This window comes from Aulonocara stuartgranti, assembly GCF_965226115.1.
Source record: "Aulonocara stuartgranti genome assembly, chromosome: 3".
Classification (NCBI taxonomy): Eukaryota; Metazoa; Chordata; class Actinopteri; order Cichliformes; family Cichlidae; genus Aulonocara; species Aulonocara stuartgranti.
Window position 1 is genome coordinate 2361286 of NC_138941.1, and position 25216 is coordinate 2386501.

The following is a 25216-nucleotide window of genomic DNA, read 5'->3' on the forward strand; positions in this document are numbered from 1 at the left end:
GACGAGCGGGGCTGAAAACTTTTAAATATTACTCTTTCTGGGTCACAAAATAAACGTTTAAGTTATTTCAAGCGAGAATGTAGCTGTGTAAACTTCAAATATCTGCTCGATTTATCAAGATATCATATATTTCCAAACGCGCTCCGACGTTTTCGGAGACGTCTGTGACCCGCCAGCTCCATAGCAGACAGCGAGGTCGAGGATCATTAGAGCCGGCGAGAACAGCGGACTCCCAGCACATCGTTTTCACCCCTTTTATTAAGGTATGTACACGTATGTACATGTACACTATTTTTATTAATAGAGATTTCACCACTGTGGTTAAACATGATATATAAGTCACTTAGATCCCTTCTAAATGTTAATGTTTTGCTTATTTCAGTGTTTTATTTGTTCCTGAGTAAACCGGTTTGGCTGTGATTAAAGTTAAGCTTCATAACATATTACTCACAGTTAAATTAAGAGGGGACGGCAGTAAAAACTCTGGACCTGTGACATCATCAAGTATGCCGGCGTTCCAATTGTACAAATCGCGAGTCCGTGCTCGCGTTTCCGGCAAGTCCGTGCTCCCGTGCGGTCTCGGCACATCCGGTCTCGCCGAGGACGCGAGTACGTACTTGCGTACTTAGAATTGAGAAAGGGCCTCTGACTATATCGCTCTATCGCGATAGCGCATGTTGATGATGTCATCAAGCTGCGCCTTTTTTGGTCTAAAGCATCGCAGCGGCTACAACCATTATCCTCTTCAAATTATGGCGGGCGACAGTCATTGTAAATGACCCAGATTATTTGTTTATTTGATATTTTAAACAGTTAAATCCCTGAACGAATTATACCTTATAATATAGATTAGACTCTTATTTTGAAATTCGGAACGGGCAACTTCCGGGAAGGAAGATCGTACTGCAACTGCTTGCCGCAGAAAGGATTAGTGAGAAGATTATCGGTTTCCATCCATCTTTAAAATTAGCATCTAGCTGGAAGGCGAACAGGTATGTTTGTGTGTTGTACTTGTTGTTTGCATTTCGGACAATTTGTAAATGTATTACTTGATTGTTAATAAGTTTATGAGCGATCTAGCAGGCTGATGCTAGCACCTCCTGTGCCTTTTCTGTGAATTGATTAGCATAACAGAAACGTGGTTATATCAAGTGAATGTTTATTTGTTTTATGTTATGATTACAGCTCTTACGATGTGTCTATGGCAATTTGTGAATAAACGGGTTGGAATACCCCACCATGGTCCATCCGTAATGATCATTGAGTGCATCGTCTGAATAAAGTCCGGCTGGAATGCTACAGTAAGAGCTGATCCCCCGCATCATCCTGCTGCCATTCTGCACCACGGAACCACGAGGACGAGTCACGTAGCTGTGTTGCTATTCGTCTGGGATTGACAAGACATTTCACGGAGCAACTCAGTGCCATTCTACGGGTCTTCTAGACAGAGACTTTATAATCATCATGCAGCTGGCTTAATGGTTTGATGTGACGGTCAGAAAAGGTATGGAACATTTCATTCTAATTGACAAGGAAAGGACATTCATTCTCATCAGTGGTGGTTAAAGGGAGAGAGAAGGTCGTCAACTACTGTGGACATCTGCTGCATTAAGACACAATGGACATGAAGTAATAACAAGTGAAGTAATTTTGTTTATTGGTATTTACCACCACTACTGTATATTTATCATTCTTTCTACTGACCCAAAAGGGGGTGAAAGAGGGGCATCTAGTTCAATTTGCAACTGTACAATAGTAAGGGTGTATTGATCTGTGTTTAGCATAAGAGGTTTACTTTACCACATCAGTTTGCAACACCTAGCAGGTTGCATTCATTATTTTATACATTTCTTCTCAATGTTGTGTTGGTTATCTGCTTCTATTTCAACTTGGTTTAAAGTGCAAAGATTCTCCTCCCTTCTGTTAATGCAGCCTGTAAGTTATAGTAACCACAAGCAGCTCATTAACTAAAGCCTGCAAATTAGATAAGCAAATAACATAAACATGAAGGAAATGGAGACTCCCTCCTCACAAGCAGAACTAGAGCATCAGATAGTCGACCTGCAGAATAAAATCAAAGGGCTTAAGGCGTCTCTTGAAGACACATCAGAAACTACGGAAATAGAACTTTTGGAGAAGGAAATTCAACGCAGAGAAGAAACGTTGAACAACTTACAAGGCGAGCTTAAGGAAGGCCTCCGACGTTCCACTCGAACAAAAATCCCAACTCCAAAGGCGCTCGAAATGCAACAGGAGGAAGCAAGAAAAAGGGAAAGAAAGTTCATCTCAACGTACGAAAGATGGAAGATCCGAGCCCGAGAGTCAAGAGAGCAGCTCAAGTCAGACATTAGTAAAGGCGAGCTGGCATCTTTGATGGATTCTTTGGAGAAAGAGAAAGAAACTGTGTTAAACACTTACCTTGAAATACGAAGTCACATTACACCTTCTCCAGAATTAAGACGTCACGTTGACAGTTGTGAGGCAGTTACAGCCGAAATTATGAAAGTTACCTACGAGAGAATGTCAGATCATTATGATGCAGAACAAGTACATTGTCGTCTCAGGGAGCTGCTTAAGAACAGCTATGCACGCTCCATCTATGGATCCACTGCATCTAGAGTGACAAAGTCAATCCGTAGTCACAAAAGCACTACTCTAACACTCAAACAGGCAGATGCAGCAGCAGAGCTAGCTGCTAAGGAAGTCGAATTTGAAGGGTTGCTGGAAGAAGAGAAACAAATGGAGAAGATAGAGGAACAGCAGAGAAAAATGGAAGTAGAAAAGCGCAGACTTGAACGCCTTCAAGCAGAAAAGAATTTGAGGGCTGCTCGGGCCAAACTGCAAGTCTACAGCCAGGTAGCCTCGCAGGAAGGCAGTCTCCATTCCTCTAATAGTTCAGTGGGAAATCATCATGTTCCCCCTGCTATCAGCCCTCCATCTCCCACCGTCACAGCATCGCCACCCGACCTAAACGTGTCATCCCTTGCCCAAGCCCTACAAGACAGTATGGCTCTAAATAGACTTCCAGTTCCAGAGCCGTCTGTATTTAGTGGGGACCCCATTCAGTTCATTGAGTGGAAAACTTCATTCATGTCACTTATTGACAAAAAGGCCATCTCCCCAGCAGACAAACTTTATTACTTGAGGAAGTATGTAGGCGGCCCAGCTCGTAAAACATTAGAAGGAACTTTCTATAGAAATGACAGCGACGCTTATAAGGATGCGTGGAACAAACTAGATAACAGATATGGCCAAACCTTTATCATACAGAAAGCCTTCAGAGATAAGCTCACGGATTGGCCAAAGATCCAACCAAGAGATGCAGAAGGATTAAGAGACTTCTCAGATTTCTTAAACGCTTGCCAAGATGCAATGACACATGTGAAGAGCCTCAAAATACTGAATGACTGTGAAGAGAATAAGAAGCTAATCCTTAAACTACCAGAGTGGATAGCATCTCACTGGAACAGGAAGGTTACTGAAGCCTTAAAGGGCAATAAGGAATTCCCCAGTTTTAAGGACTTCGCCGCATTTATGGCGACAGAGGCAGAGATTGCTTGCAATCCAATCACCTCAGCTTATGCCCTCCGCAGCTCTGAGTCGAGCACTGCAAAACAAGGCAGCAGAGACCCTAAGAGAAACAAGGCAAGCGTTCTAAACACACAAACTGAGGCTGACACCGAGAGGCTCAAGCCAGTTAAAGGAAAGGAAAGGTCTCCTTGTGCCTTCTGTCAAAATAATCAACACAGACTACATGGATGTCCCAAGTTTATTGCTAAAACTCTGGAGGAGTGTCGAGATTTTGTCAGAGAACATAAGCTCTGCTATGGCTGCACCAAACCTGGACATAGTGCAAAAGACTGTCGACATCGACACTCATGCAACACGTGCAAGGGTAAACATCCCACTTGTTTACACGATGACAACTATTTAAAGAAGGAAAGAGTTCTGCCACAGGAAACCACTATCCTGAGCAACGCCGGCCAAACGGAGGCTGCTGCAACTTCAATGTCAGTGATTACTGGACAGCCAACTAACACATCAATGATTGTGCCTGTGTGGGTGTCAAAAAAGGATGCAGGAACTGAGAAACTGGTTTACGCCTTGCTGGACACACAAAGCGACACGACGTTTGTTGACCAGGAACTGAGTGATGTATTAAAGGCAGATTCCTGTCCAGTTAAGCTGAAGTTAACTACTATGATTGGACGCGACGTGATCGTAAAGAGCCAAAGAGTCTCAGGGCTTTGTGTTCGGGGTTATCGCTCTTCCCTCCTCATCGACCTTCCTCCTGCTTATACCAAGGATTGCATACCAGTAAACAGAGCCCATATCCCAACATGCGAGACAGCTAAAAGGTGGAATCATCTCTCCAAGGTCATAGAAGAGATTCCACCTCTACAGGACTGTGAGGTTGGTTTATTGATAGGCTATAACTGCGCACGAGCAATGGCACCAAGAGACGTCATAACGGGAGGAGACGATGAGCCTTACGCAATTCGTACCGACTTAGGATGGAGCATAGTTGGTGGTACGTCGACATGCCCCGACACCTCAAGTACGGCGGGACAGTGCTTCCGAGTTGCAGTCAGGGAGCTCCCACCAGTCACTCCGGCAGATGCCATTCGCATTCTAGAGTCTGACTTTAAGGATGCTAAGGAAGACGGCAAACCAGTGTCTCAGGAGGACATCCTGTTCCTGGACAAACTCAAGAACCACATCGAAAAGAACAGTCTAGGTCACTACGAGATGCCGTTACCCTTTAAGGAGAGACCTACTTTACCTGACAACAAACAGCTTGCAGTCATAAGTCTAAGCCATCTAAAGAGGAAGCTGTTAAAGGATGAAGGGTACAAAGAACAGTATATCAAGTTCATGGAGGAGGTCATAGAAAGGGGTGATGCAGAGGAAGTCCACGATGATGGGAAAGAGGGCGAAAAATGGTACATACCTCATCACGGTGTATTCCACGACAAGAAGCCAGGCAAACTGCGCGTGGTGTTCGACTGCTCTGCCAAGTACCAGGGAACCAGTTTGAATGATCATCTGCTCACTGGTCCTGACCTGATGAACAATCTCAACGGTGTACTTCTTCGCTTCCGGTTGCACTCCACTGCACTGATGTGCGACATAGAGAAAATGTTTCACCAATTTCATGTGAAGAAGTCAGACCAGGATTACCTGCGCTTCCTTTGGTGGAAGAAAGGAGATCTCGGTGCACAGCCCCAAGAATACCGTATGAGGGTGCATATCTTTGGCGCAGCCTCATCGCCTGGCTGTGCGAACTACGGATTGAAACATTTGGCTACAGAAAATAAAGACCGATACCCATTAGGCTCTCAGTTCATTCTGAGAAATTTCTATGTCGACGATGGAGTCACAAGTACAGACAGCTCAGAGAAGGCTATCAAGTTAGCAGAAGAAGCCAGAAAACTTTGTGCCCTGGGTGGTCTTAGACTCCACAAGTTTGTGTCCAATGACAAAGCTGTCCTGGTAAGCATACCAGCAACTGAACGTGCATCAGACATTAAAGACCTCAACCTTGCCTTTGATAACTTACCTTCAGAGAGAGCGTTGGGTATCCAATGGCACGTCGAATCAGACTGCCTGAAGATCAGCACCAACCTTAAGGAACAGCCTGCAACACGTCGAGGCATATTGTCCATTGTTGCATCCCTGTACGATCCCTTGGGTCTCATAGCCCCCTTTTTGCTCATTGGAAAGGAAGTGCTGCAGCAGATGTGCTGCCATGGAACAGGTTGGGACGACCCTCTAACCAACGAACTTCGTCCACGGTGGGAGAAATGGAAAAACGACCTCAACAACTTGGAGAGGATAAATATACCTCGAAGTTATGCCCCGGCAGATTTCGGAAAGGTTATTAAACGTGAGTTACATCACTTCTCCGACGCAAGCACTACTGGCTATGGACAGTGTTCATATCTGAGGCTTAGCAATGAAGAAGGAGACATCCACTGTGCTCTAGTCATGGCCAAATCTCGCGTCGCCCCAACAAAGGTCACCACGATCCCAAGATTAGAGTTGACGGCTGCAGTCATCTCTGTGAAAACCAGCAATGTTTTGAAGGAAGAACTTGGATATGCGGACATTGAAGAGCATTTTTGGACCGATTCCAAGGTTGTACTAGGGTACATCAATAATGAGGCTCGACGTTTTCATACATTCGTAGCTAACCGTATCCAGAAGATACATCTCTACACGAATCAAAGGCAATGGAGATACGTCCCTACTGACCAGAATCCTGCGGATCGTGCCTCTAGAGGTTGTTTTGTCCATGAGCTAATATCATCAGACTGGTTTACCGGCCCTGCATTTCTATGGGAAAAGGGAGTTGACCTCTCAGAAGAGGTGGCTCCGGAACTGTCAGTTGGAGATCCAGAAGTTAAGGAAACACGGACTCTAAACACGGAAACTGTAGAACAAGATTCTCTTACTTATCGGCTGGCAAAGTTCTCATCCTGGACTCGCGCCATCTGTGCAGTGGCTCGCATTCTTCGAAGGATTAACAAGGATAAGTCAATCGGCCTCTCTACAGTGCAGGAAAGAGAAGAAGCCGAGCGCCTCATCATCAAAGATCTGCAGAGACAAACATATTCGGAGGAAGTGCGGCTACTGAAGAAAGGTTGTCAGCTGCCACCTCATAACAAGCTACATCACCTCAACCCCTTCTTGGACAACAATGGTGTGATTAAGGTGGGAGGTCGACTCCGTGATTCAAACCTTCCTCTCTCAGTTAAACACCCTACCATCATTCCAAAGGAACATCATGTTACAAGGATGATCATAGCATACTGTCATGAAAAAGTCAAGCATCAAGGCAAGGAGATGACTCTCAGTGCAATTAGGACAAGAGGTTACTGGATACCAGGAATTGGTAGGACGGTTGCATCCTATCTTCGCCGATGTGTAGTTTGTCGGAAGCTTCGGAGACGGACAGAAGAACAGAAAATGGCCGATCTCCCTCCAGAGCGAGTAAATCCATCTCCACCCTTTACCTACTGTGGAATGGATTGCTTTGGACCCTTCTATAGCAAGCAAGGACGTAGTGTGCGAAAACGATATGGTCTCCTTTTCACCTGCTTCTCCTCCAGAGCCATCCATATTGAAATGCTGGAGGATCTATCTACAGACTCATTCATAATTGGACTGCGCTGCTTCATTGCTATACGTGGAGCCGTGCGCCAGATCAAATCTGACCAAGGCAGTAACTTCCTAGGAGCCAAGAATGAACTGCAGGAAGCCCTCACGGAATTAGATGGTGATAAACTGACAAACTTCCTTTCTAAGAAGCAGTGTGACTTCATCCTAAATGCTCCTGGCTCAAGTCATGTTGGTGGAGTGTGGGAGCGTCAAATTAGAACAGTCAGGAGTGTTCTCAACGCGACCCTTGGACTCTCACCTGGAAATCTACCTGATGCTTCCCTCCGAGCATTCTTCTATGAAGCAATGACGATAGTTAATAGTCGTCCTCTCACTATTGAAAACCTACATGATCCCAACAGTCTTGAACCACTGACACCAAACCACTTACTTACCCTGAAGTCTACCATGGCCCTTCCTCCCCCCGGCAAGTTCATAAGGGAAGATATGTATGCGAGAAAGAGATGGCGCCACGTACAATATTTGGCCGAGCAGTTCTGGAGCCGTTGGCAGAAAGAGTACTTAGCCAACATTGCCTTTAGACAACGCTGGCACACCCCAAAGAGAAACCTGCAGATCGGGGATATAGTCATAATGAAGGATGAAGACTTGCCCAGAAATGAATGGAGGTTGGGAAGAGTCGCAGAGACTACAATGGACAGAGATGGACTGGTTAGGAGAGTGAAGCTATGTCTAGGTGACAGGAAACTTGGCAAAAATGGTGAACGTCTTACTAAGCGGTCAGTGCTCGAACGGCCAGTTCAAAAACTAGTCTTATTGTTGGAAGGTGACTAGTTCATTCCTTGCATACTATGCTTCTGTTGTTTGGTCATTATTTGTATTATGAAATCATTGTGTTCTTTCTTCCTATGTTTAGGGAGTTATGTTTTTGAACACTAATGATTGGTGGGAGTGTAAATGACCCAGATTATTTGTTTATTTGATATTTTAAACAGTTAAATCCCTGAACGAATTATACCTTATAATATAGATTAGACTCTTATTTTGAAATTCGGAACGGGCAACTTCCGGGAAGGAAGATCGTACTGCAACTGCTTGCCGCAGAAAGGATTAGTGAGAAGATTATCGGTTTCCATCCATCTTTAAAATTAGCATCTAGCTGGAAGGCGAACAGGTATGTTTGTGTGTTGTACTTGTTGTTTGCATTTCGGACAATTTGTAAATGTATTACTTGATTGTTAATAAGTTTATGAGCGATCTAGCAGGCTGATGCTAGCACCTCCTGTGCCTTTTCTGTGAATTGATTAGCATAACAGAAACGTGGTTATATCAAGTGAATGTTTATTTGTTTTATGTTATGATTACAGCTCTTACGATGTGTCTATGGCAATTTGTGAATAAACGGGTTGGAATACCCCACCATGGTCCATCCGTAATGATCATTGAGTGCATCGTCTGAATAAAGTCCGGCTGGAATGTTACAGTCATAGCAAAGAGATAAAGCACTTTTGAAATACGGGGAAAGCCAAAAACTGCGCTTCCTCCACTTCCGTAACATTGATTCATTAATGTTGAATTCTCTCGCAGCTGCTCTATTCCCATGTTGTTGCAGTATATTAATAACTAACCTCGTATTGTGGATGAATCAGAATCAGAATCAGATTTAGATCAGGTTAAGTATAAGAAACGGATAATAAGAAAGAAACGTATATAAGAAACGTTAATCAGAATCAGGTTTATTGCCAAATGTTGAGCAGGTTTACAACATCAGGAAATTGCTGCGGTACTTCAGTGCAAACATAGTGTCATAAGTTGCGCTTAAATAGACATGAAAAAATAAAAGTAAGAATAAGAATTAAAAGTGCTACGTAGAAAGATATATGCATGAGATATACATGAGATATATACATGAGAATAAGAATTAAGAGTGCTACGTAGGAAGATATATACATGAGTGCAGGTGGTGATCAGTGCCAAACATGGAATGATGCAGTGACACAGCGTAGGGTCATGTGTTAGTGGCGGGAACAGTCATATGGTTATAGTTCATGTGTCCAACAGCAGAGGGGAAGAAACTGTTCTTATGGCGAGAGGTTCTGGTGCGAATGGACCGGAGCCTCCTGCCTGAGGGGAGCAGGTCAAACAGACTGTGTCCAGGGTGAGAAGGGTCAGCTGAGATCCGAGCTGCACGCCGCAATGTCCTGGAGGTGTACAGGTCCTGCAGAGATGGGAGTCTGCAGCCAATCACCTTCTCAGCAGAGCGCACAACACGTTGCAGTCTCTGTTTGTCCCTGATAGTGGCTCCAGCGTACCACACGGTGATGGAGGAGGTGAGGATGGACTCGATGATTGCAGTGTAGAACTGCATCATCGTCCGTGTTGGCAGGTTGAATTTCTTCAGCTGCCTCAGGAAGTACATCCTCTGCTGGGCTTTCTTGATGACGGAGGTGATGGTGGGCTCCCACTTCAGGTCCTGGGTGATGGTGGTACCCAGGAAGCGGAATGAGTCCACAGAGGTGATGGGGGTGTCAGTCAGGATGATGGGGGGGAGTGGGGCTGTGTGCTTCCTGAAGTCCACAATAATCTCCACTGTCTTCTGGGCATTCAGCACCAGGTTGTTGTGGCTGCACCAGGACACCAAATGTTCAACCTCCCTCCTGTAGGCAGACTCATCCCCGTCCGAGATGAGCCCAATAACGGTGGTGTCATCTGCAAACTTGATTAGCTTGACAGACTGGTGGGTGGAGGTGCAGCAGTTGGTGTACAGAGAGAAGAGCAGAGGAGAAAGAACACAGCCCTGAGGGGAGCCGGTGTTGATGGTCCGGGAGTCCGAGACATTCTTTCCCAGCCTCACATGCTGCTTCCTGTCCGTCAGGAAGTCAGTGATCCACCGGCAGGTGGGATCAGGCACATTCATCTGGGAAAGCTTGCCTCGGAGATGGTCTGGAAGGATGGTGTTGAAGGCAGAGCTGAAGTCCACAAACAGGATCCTGGCGTAGGTTCCTGGGGAGTCCAGATGCTGCAGGATGAAGTGTAGGGCCATGTTGATGGCGTCGCCTACAGACCTGTTGGCTCTATATGCAAACTGCAGGGGGTCCAGGAGGGGGGCCGTGAGGGTCTTGAGATGGGAGAGAACTAGGTGCTCAAATGACTTCATGACCACAGATGTCAGAGCCACGGGTCTGTAGTCATTTAGTCCAGTGATCCTAGGTTTCTTGGGGACAGGGATTATGGTAGAGGACTTGAAGCAGGCAGGCACATGACATGCCTGCAGTGAGGAGTTGAAAATGCCAGAAAACACTGGGGCCAGCTCGTTTGCACAGTGTCTGAATGATCTACGTTGTTCTCCTGACTGAAGTTTGGCCCGTGTACAGCATCCTGCTATGTGACTGCATTTGTCCCTGACCACCAGAATCCCTCACGTTAACTTTTATCGAGTGGAAAAAAAGTTGGCGTTCATCCTCCAGCTTCACTGTGCTAATATTATGCTAACATAGCTGTGTCGCTAGCAATCACGTAGCACAACATTATATACCAGGTAGTCCAACTTCAGTAACCCTGCAAATGCCACTGCTGTTTAGTTTTCTGTCTTCATTTATGTTGGAAGTGGTAGCAGAGCTGTACGTTTGAATTAGTTTCAAAAATCTCAGTCAGAACATGGTAAGAAATGTTCAGGTGAAAACTAGCGAGCTAACTTCCTGTTAACTTCTAACTCCGTTAAATTTAATAAATTCTGTTTTCATGGATGTTAAACTTAATTGTTACACCTGGTAAAGCAGCAACGCTGATGATTTTATTAAAGATGAAAGAATTTAGACCGTTTTAAACTCTTAGTGTTCGTTTGACTTTGGGACCTGAAGCTGATGGAGTTTAGGACCCAGATTACTCCGCGAAGCTCCTCACCACGGCAGCCGTAATGCTCTGACAATCCATCAAGCAATGCGGCTTCGTAGCTTGCCAAAGTTGTACTAAAATATTTTTTAACAGATTTCTGCAGCCAAAATCGGTTTGAGGTCAGTAAGCTCATCTAGAATTCATACATAAGACACACTCTTGATTTTTGAGAAAATTAAAGGATTTTAAGTGTGCCTTATAGTGAGGAAAATACGTTATACAGAAGAAAAGAATATATCGCGATATATATCGTTACCGCACGTGCTTCAAATTATACCGCGATATGGGTTTTAGGCCATATTGCCCAGCCCTAACTCCCAATTTATTTACAACATTTGAAACATACAGTGTAGCTCAGTCAAAACACTCCAAGGCCAAGTGAAAGTGCTGAGAGGGAAAAGATCATGATTAATGATTTATTTAAACTCATAACTGGCTGCAGCAGCTGAGCTTTGACCTGTGAGCTGCAGCTTAAGCTTCTTTTATGGTTCAGTGTTTAATGTGTAAACTGTTTATCACTGCAGAGACGCCTACAGGCTATCTACTGTTCAAAAGTGAATTGTTATATACAGTGAGGCAGCTGACCTTTGACCTGTGAGCTTTAGCCTCTTTGCTGAGTGTTTAATGCTCATCTATTGAAGCCTGCAGACACACCCACACATCATCTGATTTGTTCTCAGGGTTGTTTTCTGTGTGTTGGAGTTGGAGCCGAAACCTGCTGCAGGTTAATTATTGATCAAATTGATCAGCAGCTGACCTTTGACCTGTGAGCTTCAGACTCTTTGCTGGTGTGAAGTGTTTAATGTGACGCAGTCTGCAGACACAGACGACTGCTGACGGAGAAGAAGCAGAGGATTTTCTCTGTTTCTACACAGACCTGGTCCAGGCAGCAGAGAGCTGCAGAGTGGAGACGTTCATTGGAAGAAGCTGAGTAAGTTCAACGTCCTCTTTGAATCCTGGATCAGGAAGTGAATATTTGGTGTTTATATAAGGTTTCTGTCTTTGACTCAGTCTGCTGTCACTTTGTTTCAGAGAGAAAAGGAGATTTTAGATTAACTGGTGTTCCTGCTGCTCTAGCATTAAAGGACAGTATAGGTGACCGCGCTGATACCTGTTTATAATTTCACCAAAGCTAATAAACTGTTGGCTAAATTTTCTTGTTTTCAGATGTAAACAGAGGTGAGAGGAGCAGATAATAAGGATTAAATATTATGCTGAATAACTAAATTCTGCTAGTCTGTGACGTAACTCCCAGCAGCATCGCCTCATTTCTTTGACCTTTAACATGAGTTAGCTTAGCTAGCAGAGCAGCTATCTCAGCTGTCTGTCATGTGACCGAGTCAAGTGTGTGTAGTAGACTTGTTAGCATAGCTAGCAGGCTGACAGAGGCTAGCAAACTGTGTGAACACTTTTTAAGAGGTGAGCAGTAAAGAGAAGGATAAGGAGCTCCTACAAATGCTGATAATGCACTTAACCTGAATTTACTGCTTGTTACATTATATGTGAGGTTTAGTCGAAAACAATTACTTAAATTAACATTATTATTAGTAATAGTATTAGTATTATTATTTGTTTATTATTCATAACATGGCTCCCTACTGTAGTGGTTTGAACAACTGATCTGTGGTTATTGTGTCCCTGTAAATTCAACAATGCGCCTCAATGCAAAGCATCAAACAAATATTTTTATTATCAAGTCCTACTGGATGAATCACCGTAGCTCTGACAGTGAAGCACACTCATTTTTATTGGTAGTCACCTTGTAAGCAATGTTCCCTCTAAGCTGCGCACATGCGCAATTGCGCACTGTTGGCACGGTCTCTGCGCAGAGAAAATCTGTATTGAGCACACAAAAAGAATTCTAACCTGAATTGAAATTAAAGTAAATATGTGCCGGTGTTTTAGCAAAGCGGCGTGGCTGATGATGATGAGGTGAAGCCACGATAATGACAACATGTACAACCATTGGAGTTGTGAGCAGGACAGACGGAACAACTGACGGACAAAGTGTGGACTTTATACCAGTTTTTAAACTGTGTTGCGTAAAACCAGAGTTATGATAAAATATCTGCAATGTTTGGTTTTCTTTAGAATACTGTCGTTGTTTATATTTACTGCGGGAAGAAACGGTAAAAACTGCGTTTTATAAGGAAAACGCTCAAAAGCCTGTGAGCAAAGACAACACCAACCCCCAGCCTTTCCTATTGGTCGAAAAACGTACCATGTCGACCAATCAAAACATGGCAACACGGAGTGACGGCGTTCATCTCATAGTGCACAGAAATTATTTTTGAAGTGACACAAATAATTTGTGTGGCATCAGATTTGATGCAGAACAGCTGATTGTTCTGTAAATAGTTTGAAATGTTTATTTAAAAAAACACCTTGGCTGTAGTTTTTTGCAGTAAACAGCTGCAAAAAACTTTGTTTGCATAACTCAGTTAGTTTTTTGAAGAAGTAACTATATAATTAACTGCCCAACATTGGTCATTATGTACTGTATTTTGCAGACAGAGTTACAGACTCTCTCCCAGACCACAGACTCATAATTCAAGTCAGAGCTTTATAAGAATAGAAAAAATAAAGTTGTGTTTTCAAAATTGGAGTTCAAGTTATTTTTTACTTCCAATAGTGTTAACATGCTACAGGTCATGAACAAGATTTTTTTTAAACTTTCATAGTAAGTGGGATAAAACAGTTAATTAAAAGTAGTTTAACAGAAATGTAAATGCTGTAAATTGATTATTTTAATAAACATGTAACTTGGATGGATTCGACGCTGGCGTGACCACAGTGCACACGTCTAATGTCGCTCACAGTGGATCGCTCAGGGAGTTTGTGTGTTCGCTCAGACACGTGAAACATTAGAGGGAACATTGCTTGTAAGTGCAAGCTTTAAACTCTCATGGATGAGTAAAACTCATTAGAAACACTGGCGAGCAGTGAGTGAATAACAGGTCTGACAGCAGCAGCAGGGACGATGCTGTCATAGTTTAACGTGGAGTCTGTTTGCACTCAAACAGTGAAGAGCAAAGAAAAGAACTTTAATGGTTCTGGGTCCTTTTGACCAAGTACTTTGCATTTTTTGTATTATGGTTTATGTTCTGGTTCATTTACAGTCTTATTTATGCTGCTTTGAGTTTCTTATACTTCCTGTTTAGTTCCTTGATCATTAGATTCCCTCTGTGTCTCTGTGTGCCTCTGTGTGTCTCTGTGTGTGTCTGTGTTTGTGTGTGTTTGTGTGTGTTTGTGTGAGGCCTGATGCTCCATTCTATATTTCCTCAGCCTGTCATGTCTCTCTTGTCTCCTCTTTCCCTCGCTCACTCTCGTATGCCTTTTGTGGGATTATAATATTATTTCATGCCGTGTTAGACCCCTAATTAAAGATTGTGAATTATTATGTAGTTTTAGTTTGCATTATTCTCCTGAATTAGAAGAAGGTGATAACTATTGCATTTGTTAAACTGATTTGCATTACATTAGACTGCTGATTTATTGTGAATGAATGATATTGTTTTATGATGCATTATACTGCTGAGTTATAAGAAATACTGTTCGCAGAAAGTCATCGCCTTATTTGTCTGATTAGAAGAGAACAGAACATGCTGGAGTTCTCTGCCCCATCTCAGCAGGAGCAGATAAACGGGGAGCCAAGGTTGTAGATAACTGAAGACAGTAGTGAGATCTTTAACCAGGTCTTCCCATTAACACCTGACCTGTCCAAAGGTTCAGTCAATGAGCTCGTCAATAGCTTTAATGCAAAACTGTCAAATGTAATGGATACTATTGCCCCCATTAAGGTGAAGGTTATCTCTGGAAGGAAGAAGTCTCCATGGAGAAACTCCACACTAGTGAAAAATGAAAAAAGAGAGTGTAGGAAAGCTGAGCGCAGATGGAGAAAAACAAACCTCCAGGTTCATTATGACATCTATAAAGAGAAACTTCACAATTATAATTTACAACTGAGGAGTGAAAGAAGGTCCTACTTCTCTGACATCATCACTAAAAACAGCCATAATGCTCGGGTCTTATTTTCTACAGTTGACAGGCTAACAAACCCTCCTGTGCCAGTGGCAGCTGAACTTCATTCAACCATAGCCTGCAATGACTTTGCCAAATTCTTCACAGACAAAATCCAAAAGATTAGACAAGCAGTTGGTACATCAACAGCAGATCCAGGATATGTACTGTGTCCACCAAAAAACTGTTTAAACACCATCAAACAGTTTCACCCGATTAACAGCAAAGACCTGGAGGACATCTTAGGTCAACTGAACTCCTCCTCCTGCTGTTTAGATGTCCTGCCAACAAGTTTTTTCAAAAAGGTCTCAAAGACTTTAGAGTCAGACCTGTTACAGATCGTCAACTTTTCTTTATTATCAGGTGTGTTTCCAGAATCACTAAAAACTGCTGTAATCAAACCTATACTGAAAAAGGACAATCTTGACAAGACACAAATGAAAAACTAAAGGCCGATCTCAAATCTCCCATTTTTAAGTAAGATCATTGAAAAAGCAGTTTCTCAACACCTCAATTACTTCTTAAAACAGAATAACTGCTACGATGCCTTCCAGTCAGGTTTTAGACAGAACCACAGCACTGAAACCGCTCTGACAAAAGTGTTTAATGACATATGTCTGAACACAGACAGTGGAAAAATGTCAGTCTTAGTTTTACTGGATCTCAGTGCAGCATTTGATACAGTTGACCACAACATATTACTCAAACGACTGGAGAACTGGGCAGGTCTTTCAGGAACTGTACTAAACTGGTTCAAAACATACTTAGAAAACAGGAAATACTTTGTATCAATAGGTAACTTCACATCCGAGCAGACAAGTATCACATGTGGAGTTCCCCAAGGTTCCATCTTGGGACCCCCTCTGTTTAACATTTACATGCTCCCACTGGCACATATTATAAAGAACAACAAAATAAACTACCACAGCTATGGAGATGACACACAAATATATATCACAATGTCACCAGGAGACCGAGGCCCTGTACAGGCTCTTGGTAAATGCATTGAGGAAATTAATGACTGGTTGTGCCACAATTTTCTCCAACTAAACAAAAACAAAACTGAAGTAATAGTCTTTGGCGCCAAAGAAAAACGATTACAGGTCACCAGAGAACTTCAATCTATACATCTAAAAACCACAAACCACGCGAGAAATTTGGGTGTAGTGATGGATGCAGACCTAAACTTAGAAAAACACATTAAGACAATAACAAAGTCAGCTTACTATCACCTCAAGAATATTTCAAGGATAAAAGATCTGATGTCTCAACAGGACCTGGAAAAACTAGTCCATGCATTCATCTTTAGTTGGCTTGATTACTGTAACAGCATCTTTACAGGTCTACCTAAAAAATCAGTCAGACATCTACAGCTCATTCAGAACTCTGCTGCTCGAGTCCTCACTAAGACCAAAAAAGTGGACCACATCAGTCCAGCTCTGAGGTCTTTACACTGGCTGCCTGTCTGTCAGAGGATAGACTTTAAAGTTCTGATGCTGGTCTATAAAGCTCTGAATGGTTTAGGACCAAAATACATCAGTGACCTCCTGACCCAGTATGAACCTTCCAGATCCCTCAGGTCATCTGGATCCAGTCTTTTATCAGTTCCTAGAATCAGAACCAGACAAGGAGAAGCTGCATTCAGCTTTTATGCTCCTTATATCTGGAACAAACTCCCAGAAAGCCTCAGATCAGCTGAAACACTCAGTTTATTTAAATCCAGGTTGAAGACTCACCTATTCTCAGCTGCATTTGAATAAAGCACCAAATCCACACTTTCAAGCTTAAATTTCAAAACTTACATTAACTACTGATCTTATCTATTTCTGATTTTATCTGTTTTGATTTTATATACTGTTTTGTTTGTTTGTTAATTAGTTAAGCTTAAATTTCAAAACTTACATTAACTACTGATTTTATCTACTGTTCTGATTTTATCTGTTTTAATTTTACATACTGTTTTGTTTGTTTGTTTGTTTGTTTGTTTGTTTGTTTGTTTGTTAAGTGGGTTAGAGCTCTGGGTAGCTCCCCAGCTGGCTCTAGACTGGGTCTAGAGAGTATTTTAAATTCAGGGAATTTAAAATAGAAAGTAGCTCGTCCACAGAAGGACTGGTAGCTCCCCTCACGATAAGGGTTCAGATCGCGCGAACAGGTGTGAAATGTGTGTGTTTAGTTTGTTTGTTTGTTTGCTTGTTTTAATGAATTTTAAATCATGCTTTTTATTTGTCTTTGTTGCTAATGTCTCTGTAAAGCACTTTGAATCACCTTGTTGTTGAATTGTGCTATACAAATAAATTTGCCTTGCCTTGCCTTGCCTTTGTGGAGTAGGGAAATTATTTTACTGCTATTGTTAAATAATAAATATAATCTGCAGCATGGATATTGCATTCAGAGGTTGAACAGTGTGTCTTTCAGAAAGACTAAGTGGCAGGCTGACAGGAAGTTGCAGAGAGTTTGCAGAAGTGAAAGCAGAAAGTTATTTTGAGCAGCAGGCTAAGACGATCATTGCTTTAACAATGTAACAGATAGCTTTAAGATGGCCTTAAGATGTTTATGATGATGTTAACTTTGTATTTCAGATGCAGTTATAACTATTTTGTACACATTGCATATCTGTGCTTATTTGAGTTGATGTTCAGTTCTTTAAAGGTCTTAAGCTTCACTGACGTGACTGTTCAGATGATCCATGCTGAGGGAAAACTAGAACATAGAAGGATTGCAATACATGCTTACAAAACATTTATATCAGGTCATTTTTATATTAAACTTTTAGTAGAGGTTCTTGATTAGAACATTTATTTAGTAGAAGACATACACATAGTCTCAGTGAGCCTCTGGTCTGGTAAAAGGTCAGAAGTGCGAGAGGTGACATAGAGGCTGAGTGAGGTCAACACACACACACTTTTAGTTAGATTTATTTAGAGGAGAGGTTAGTCATGTCTGGCTGGAACTGCGAAAGTGTCTCGGTAAAAGAGGAACCGTCCTTGTTGTCTCGGCAAGAAAGAGGAACTGAAAGGTAGACAGGAGGAATCAGCCATGAAAATAGAAGATGATGTTCTTTCGAACGGTGTTAAAAGTCATTGTAGTTTTGATATTGACGTATGTCTATATCCTGTCTGTGACGCATGAAGGGGCGTCAGTAAATCAAACCCTGATGCTATAAAAATCTGTGTATGCTTTGATTAAGTCGAAGATCAATTGCTGTCTGTGCACAGAGTTGTCTTCCCACACGTGTGTATTCATTAAAATCATTGTTTGACCAAGATCTTCTGGACCATGGTTGTTTGTACTCTCCTTCCTCAATTTTTGAACCTTAACACCTTGATCATTAAAATCATCGTTTGACTCAACCCGGCCGGACCAGTGTTGTTATTGTGGTTTTTTCTCTTGTCTCCATCCCCAATATTTGAATCCGTAACACTTTCCTCCACTCCTCTGACAAGCTCACGTGTCAGTGTTGCGTTCCTTTGTTTGTTGTTTTATTGTGAAAGTCTTGCATTCTTTGTTCAGTGTGTTTCATTTTTCCTGTGAAGGTTCTCAGTCATCCAGGTCATCGTAGTTTAAGGAGCTTGGAAAGAAAAGCATCTGGACTTCTGTAAGTTGCTTGAAGATGTTTTGCCGTTATATTCGGGTCCTACCCTGTCTGCATTACGCAGCCAGTTCAAGACCAACATTTTTCTAGTTTCCCAAACAGTGAATCAGTGTGTGTGCAGTTCTCTGCAAACTCAGCTAACTAACTAAACTAACAGTTCTTACAGACACGAGTTAAAAAGCTGCTTTTAGTTTGTGATCAGAGTCCAGGACTGAGAGCAGCAGCAGAGCTGATGGATGATGAATTAGGGGCGACCATGGCTCAGGGGGTTGGGAAGTGTATCTGTAACCGGAAGGTTGCTGGTTCGATCCCTGGCTCTCTGTCCTGGTCGTTGTGTTCTTGGGCAAGACACTTTACCCGACCGCCTACTGGTGTTGGCCAGAGGGGCCGATGGCGCGATATGGCAGCCTCGCTTCTGTCAGTCTGTCCCAGGGCAGCTGTGGCTACAACTGTAGCTGCCTCCACCAGTGTGTGAATGTGAGAGTGAATGAATAGTGGCATTGTCATGCGCTTTGGGTGCCTTGAAAAGCGCTATATAAATGAAATCCATTATTATTATTATTATTATTATTATTATTACTGGATGGAAGAAGCTTCTCATTAGCAGTGAATCAGTGTGTGTGCAGTTCTCTGCAAACAGCAGGAAGAATTAGTGTGAAGCTTTAACTCTGCTGATCCTCTTTGAATCCTAGATCAGCTTAAAGGTTTAAAATGTTGTTCACACGTGTTGGACTGACTGAAGCTTCCAGTCACAGTGAATCAGTGTGTGTCAGTGAATGCATCGTGTGTGCTTCAGGCTCCATCTAGTGGACTGATAGCAGAGCAGCTGATGGCAGCTTCCTCTGCCTCACACTGCTGTCTGACTGCATCCAGCTGACACTGAGATGAAGCAGGAAAGAAGCAGCTGATATTTGGACAGCACACATGATGAAAGGAGGATTTCAGCTGATGTGCACATGAATGATTTGTTTCCTCTGCAGGTAGAAAGTGTGTGTGAGCTGATGTGAATTGAGCAGCATGGATCAGTGTGAGGACAGAGAGGAGGGAGTCCCTCCCTCTAAAAGCACTCTGTGTGGGGAACATGAGAGCCAGACCAAAGCTCAGAGGTGAGATGACCATCTCTAACTGTCCATGACTCTTCTCCATGTCACAGCTCAGCACTCACATCACTGCTGCATCATTATTCACAGGAACCAGCCTGGACCTCCACCCAGCTCTGTGTCCTTACAGAGTGACCGGTCTAAAGGTTGGCCCATTGATTTTAAAGTGCAGCCTGTGTCTGCTGCAGAGAGGTGAGCTGTTAGCAACATGAACTCTTTGATTAAACTGCTTGATGTTGTTGGATATAAACTACAAACACGTCGTTCCCTCAGTCCCATTTAAACTGTCTTTTAAAACAAGCCTTTGGTTTCTAAACAACTGAAAACCCACTTCAGCAAACAGGAAGTGATCAGAGCGTCCGTCCACTTCCTGTCAGGCCCTGCAAACATTTCATATTGAAGAAAAGTAGTTGACATCTCACATTTTTACTCCACCACATTCAACCATTTTGACATTTTACAGCATGAAACTCTTGTCACATGACTCCTGTTATGTTATAGAGTCATGTGACCACCAGGGAGGGATTTGTATGGATGAAACACATTCAAATCAATCTGATTCATCAATGGAAACATTTTTGGTGTAAATGCAGCAACACTGAAAACGCTGAAGATAAAAACACAACAGATGAAATATGAACAAATCGAGGCTTTGAATACACGTGTGTGTGTTTGAGACACAGAGATAAATGGATTGTGTGTCTGTCCTATTGCTGCATGAGGATTTTATTGTAGATTCTGTGCGTTGTTATGGTTCAAAATATTGGGGATGGAGACAAGAGGAAAACCACAATAACAACACTGGTCCGGTCGGCTTGAGTCAAACGATGATTTTAATGATCACACGCGTGGGAGATGGAAACTGTATGCAGACAGCCTCTGATCTCAAAATGGTGGAGCATTGCTCAAACTTTTATAGCCTCTGGTGTCTCCACCTTATCATAAAAGCCTAAACATTCACATGCTTTCTCTCACACGGCGCCTAAGCTACGACCTTGGCTCCCTGTTTATCTGCTCCTGCTGAGATGGGGCAGAAAACTCCAGTATGTTCTGTTCTCTTCTAATCAGACAAATAAGGCGATGACTTTTCTGCAAACAGTATTTCTTATAACTCAGCAGTATAATGCATCATAAAACAATATCATTCATTCACAATAAATCAGCAGTCTACTTTAATGAAAATCAGTTTAACTGATGCAATAGTTATCAGCTTCTTCTAATTCAGGAGAATGATGCAAACTAAAACTACCTAATAATTCACAATCTTTAATTAGGGGTATAACATGGCATAAAATAATATTAGAATCTAACAATTCCCCCTGATGAGGTCATTAGAATAATGACCTCACCAACACCCTTCAATTCAGTGTGGCCGGGTTCATCTCTTCTCACTCCTGAGGTCCTTTGTCCCCCTGAGGGGCGAACCATATGTGGGATGACCTCTGTGTTTGCGCAGTCCAGATGTAAGAAAAACTATTATTCCAACAATAGCAGGTATAGATGACACTCCCCAGGTCTCCCACAGCTTTTTAGCCTTTATTTTATTGCTGCAGCTACCAGTGTCGTCCAGTTGGGTGATCCTCTGCTCTTCATTCTTCAACCTTAGGGGTTAGACAACCCTTCAGTCGTGGCACAGATCAGGGGATTATTCTGCCCCGATTTCAAACAACGATCTGTGTATCCTCCAGAAAAAGGAACAGGAAGGTGTCCCCCTTTTTGCCCAAGAGCCTCTCGAACTTCGTTGGTCTGGTGTTCCCGGATTTCCGCCAACCCCTTCATGGTTATTTCTGTATTTATGGGATCCATCCTTTTGTGGTGACTAGCTGGAGCCCAAACGCCATGACCCTTGGACCCAGTTGATGTCTCGGCAGTCACTGTGTCTGTCTCTGCTGCGAAGGATCCTCGCATCTCTGTAACCTCGTCTGGTGTCTGTTCCTTTCCCTGTAAGAGACAGAAAACCAAAACACCTCTCTGCCTAGCCCTAATAATCTAATGTTGTTATCTACTGACCTTCTAGTGATTCAGAATTGGTTTAAAAACATTCAGAATGTCCTAGGGACTTATTCTAATCATATCCTATGTGTGTGTAAGCGTGTTAGCATTTAGCCCTCTGCACTCAAAGTCAATACCTGCAATATATCAGTCCGGACCATCACGCCGAACGAAGCTTCTGACCTTCAAAAGACCAAGTGCCAACTCATTATAAGCACATTTGCAAAGTGTGTCTGAAAATTATTGAAACCACTCTTTTTAACAAAAAACAAAGAAATTAACAAATCTTCTAAACGCTATTCAGTTCATTTCAATGATTAATGCTTAAACATGGACGTGATGATCTATGCTTCTCACTGATTCTCTACAAAAGTCCGTCTTCTCGGACCGCTATTAGCTTAAGTTTTACCATTCCTAAGTTATTAAAGACACAAATGAAGTTATAAAATGTTCAAATAATCCTTGTTTGATGTTAAAGCTCAACCTCCCCCCCCTTTTTTGACACATTCCAATGTGTCAAATCAACGGAGCTAGAACATTCAAAAAAAAGTTAGGCAGCTACAAAGTTTCCCAGACTCTTAAGGTGATCTGAGTGTAATGTACTGACTCAGGTATTTAATATTTTAATAAATGTCGTTTAATCAACTGCCGCTACTTAAACTAAACCTAAAGACATAATTGAAGAAAAGATCGCAAAAAATAACATGATATCAGTGTTTTGTAAGCGCGTGCGGCCCTCCATGCTCGAAGCCTTTCCCCTCAATAGATCAGTCAGACATTCGCGCTGACTGTAGCTTTTAACCCTTATTAACTTGAGCACAACTCTACAATGAGCAACAAGTCGCAATATGTATAAAAATGATCATGGTTACACCTGCAATGAAAAATTATATCATTATCCTAACACCTGTAAACAGAAGATTCATCAGAGGTTATAACAATCACAGGAACACAGATGTTAGTATAAGGTCAAAAGCTTCAATAAATGATCATCGATGCAATGCTTGTTGCATGATTCTCATACAATAATAATGCTGACATTAAAATAACAGTAAAACACCCTTTTATCCCGTTTCACTTGACACCTAAACGTTTATAAATGCCTCTTTTATTCTTGATTTTATTTCCCTGTTCTCCCCTTACTGACCACAGCAGGGGGATCTTAGTTTTGAATCAGCCATGAATCCAGCTCACCTGATTCATCAGTGAGCTCCACCATCACTGGCGTCTGACAGGGTGGCGCTGCATATTCTTCCTTTAATGTCACTATTTTCAACCTGTTAATTAGAGTGTTTAAACCTGAAGTCGACTACGTCCACAACAAGTCAATACAGCTGTAAATGTGGCCAATTATCAATCTATTACCAATCAACAACAACAGATAACTTCTATTTTATGCATGCTTTTAATCAACCACTCACTCAGAGGATCTCCAATCCCAGGAAATTCCTTCTCCTCCTTTAATGAGTCTGTCCTCCTTCCATGCCCTGGTAACTGGTCCATCCAGAGCCATATGATCTCAAATATACATACAACAAGCCAAACCACCCCTTGGTCACACCAACCCTTTTCTGCCCCGAAGATGTCCAATGCCATCCTAGTATGGACTGAAAGTGGCTTTAACGCTGACTGTTCTGACAATCCATCTCATACATTTCCTGGTCAGATTTGCCAATCTCTGCACCAGGGTTTTAAACGTTTCGCCATTTTCATTAGATGTTATTTTTATTTAGTTTCGACTCCAGATTTTCAATTTTTCCAGTTGTAATTAGTTTTTACCAATTCTTTGCTAGTTTAGTCTAGTTTTTATTTTCTGAAAATCCTTAGTTTCAGTTTAGTTTTAGTTGTGTTTTGCAAAAATTAAGTGTAACAAAATCTCAGTTCCATCATATCAATCATGCTCTCCTGGTTATCCTTGGGTGTTGAGACTAATCACTATTAACTCTTGCTGCACCAAGTGTTCCTAATTTTGGTTGAAGTGAATTGATAACCTTTTTGAAGGCGATTGTTTCACACATTTATTTAGATGTCCCAGTCCTGTTATCTCGGGATACATCACGCTGCCTTATCTGGGGTTAGCTGTTTTCGGGGGATGCGGGTTGAGTGGGGGAGCTCTTCAAGGAGGGGGAGAGTGCTCCCCCTGATGAGGTCTTCTAGGTAAGCTAGGTTAACCTTCTTGTGTGAGCTTTTCAAGTACACTTCGAGGTTTGTGGGATTTTTAGTTTTATAAATGTCCCTCATAACCCCCTGATGGCCCAGTAATTCATTTTTGCGCACTGTCGTACACATTTAGTTTTTGCTTGTAGCTCTCATACTCTACTTGCCACTCCTCTAAGTCCTGATGTTTCTTAGAGAGGACAACAGTACCTTTAAAATTATATCCCATGTGTGGGGGTGTGGGCTTGCCAATTGTTTTTCCCACCTTTTCAAAATGGCTGGCGTGCCCACAAGCACATTTTATGGAAGAAAGGAAGGTAAGCTTGATATTTACATTTAAAATGTTTTGTTAAACTCAGATTCTTATTTTATTCAAAAAATAAACATCTAGTAAATGAATTGAGGGGTCTTTAAGAATTAGGCTCATTTAGTTTCACAGAGAACATGACTAATTTATTAATGTGTGCTCTACACATTGGGACTTTGTACTTATATTTATTACACTGTTTCCTAGTAGACAATTTTTGACAAAGGCAGAGAGACTTCATAGCAGAATTATTAAGGGAGATTCAAACATAGATTTTTCAAAAGATAAGAGTCATGTGAGCCAGATATGAGAGGGTGAGAACCCACTAAGAGCCACACAAAGATTATCGAGATGCAGTGGCAGATGTAATAGAGAAAAACACAGGGCCACCTGGAAAATGTCGTCCTATCTGGTGCAAAACCAACATATAGGAGAATCTGGAATTTTTTTGATTTTGAGTTAAAAATAAAATATGGGTAAGATGCAGAAATCTTTTCCAGTAAAGTAAAAAATAAGAGTCACAATTATAGTTGAATCCATGTCACCTAATTGTTTCTACAAGATCACGTCGTTGCTAAAAGTTATCAGTGATCTCAATGTGCGAAAAGAACTCACAGTATCTGGAGTTCAAGCTCCTCTTGGCTGAAAAACCTGGGACAAACATGTGAACAAGACCTGAATAGTACCAGTAATGAAGAGTTCTTTCCAAAGATCAAGAAAAGGAAGCCCCCATCAGATGAGAGTGTAGCAAAATATGGTTCACTCCACTTGCCTGAAAAGGTTAACAGTCCAAGGCATTTCAGTTGTAGAATGGTTGGGTGCAACAGTAAAACACATGTGAGATGTGGGAAGTGCCAAATGTTCCTTTGTGTCTCCAAATAAAAATAAAAAATCACAGTACTTCCTCAGATATCATAAATAAATTGGCTTTTGTGAAATAGAAAGCCCAGTGCAATCACTTGTTCCTGAACCAATGGCTTACAGCTAGTGAAGTGTCAGTGTCTTCTAAGTTGATCCCTGATCTACATCTTT

General features: G+C 42.1%; 3 protein-coding genes across 5 annotated transcripts in view; 2 read left to right on the forward strand and 1 right to left on the reverse strand.

Moving 5' to 3' along the window:
* Nucleotides 1–25216, forward strand: part of LOC309702293 (uncharacterized protein) — a 202675-nt gene that overhangs the window by 108653 nt on the left and 68806 nt on the right. The gene's annotated exons all lie outside the window — the stretch shown is intronic.
* Nucleotides 1–25216, reverse strand: part of LOC309702391 (uncharacterized protein) — a 132638-nt gene that overhangs the window by 2665 nt on the left and 104757 nt on the right. The window contains exon 1 of one of the 2 annotated variants that reach the window (XR_014275465.1): nt 8751–8768. The exons of the other annotated variant lie outside the window; for it this stretch is intronic. The gene's annotated coding sequence lies outside the window, so the exon portion shown is untranslated. Of the gene's footprint in view, nt 1–8750; nt 8769–25216 lie in introns of those variants that run through there. 2 annotated transcript variants of the gene reach the window in all.
* The window catches only part of LOC309702426 (protein NLRC3-like), a 34533-nt gene continuing 17558 nt past the window's right edge, over nt 8242–25216 (forward strand). Inside the window, exons 1-3 of the mRNA XM_082527144.1 lie at nt 8242–8296; nt 19609–19734; nt 19819–19920. Of these exons, the coding sequence (XP_082383270.1) occupies nt 19646–19734; nt 19819–19920 (191 nt within the window). The 5' untranslated portion in view covers nt 8242–8296; nt 19609–19645. The remainder of the gene's footprint in view (nt 8297–19608; nt 19735–19818; nt 19921–25216) is intronic.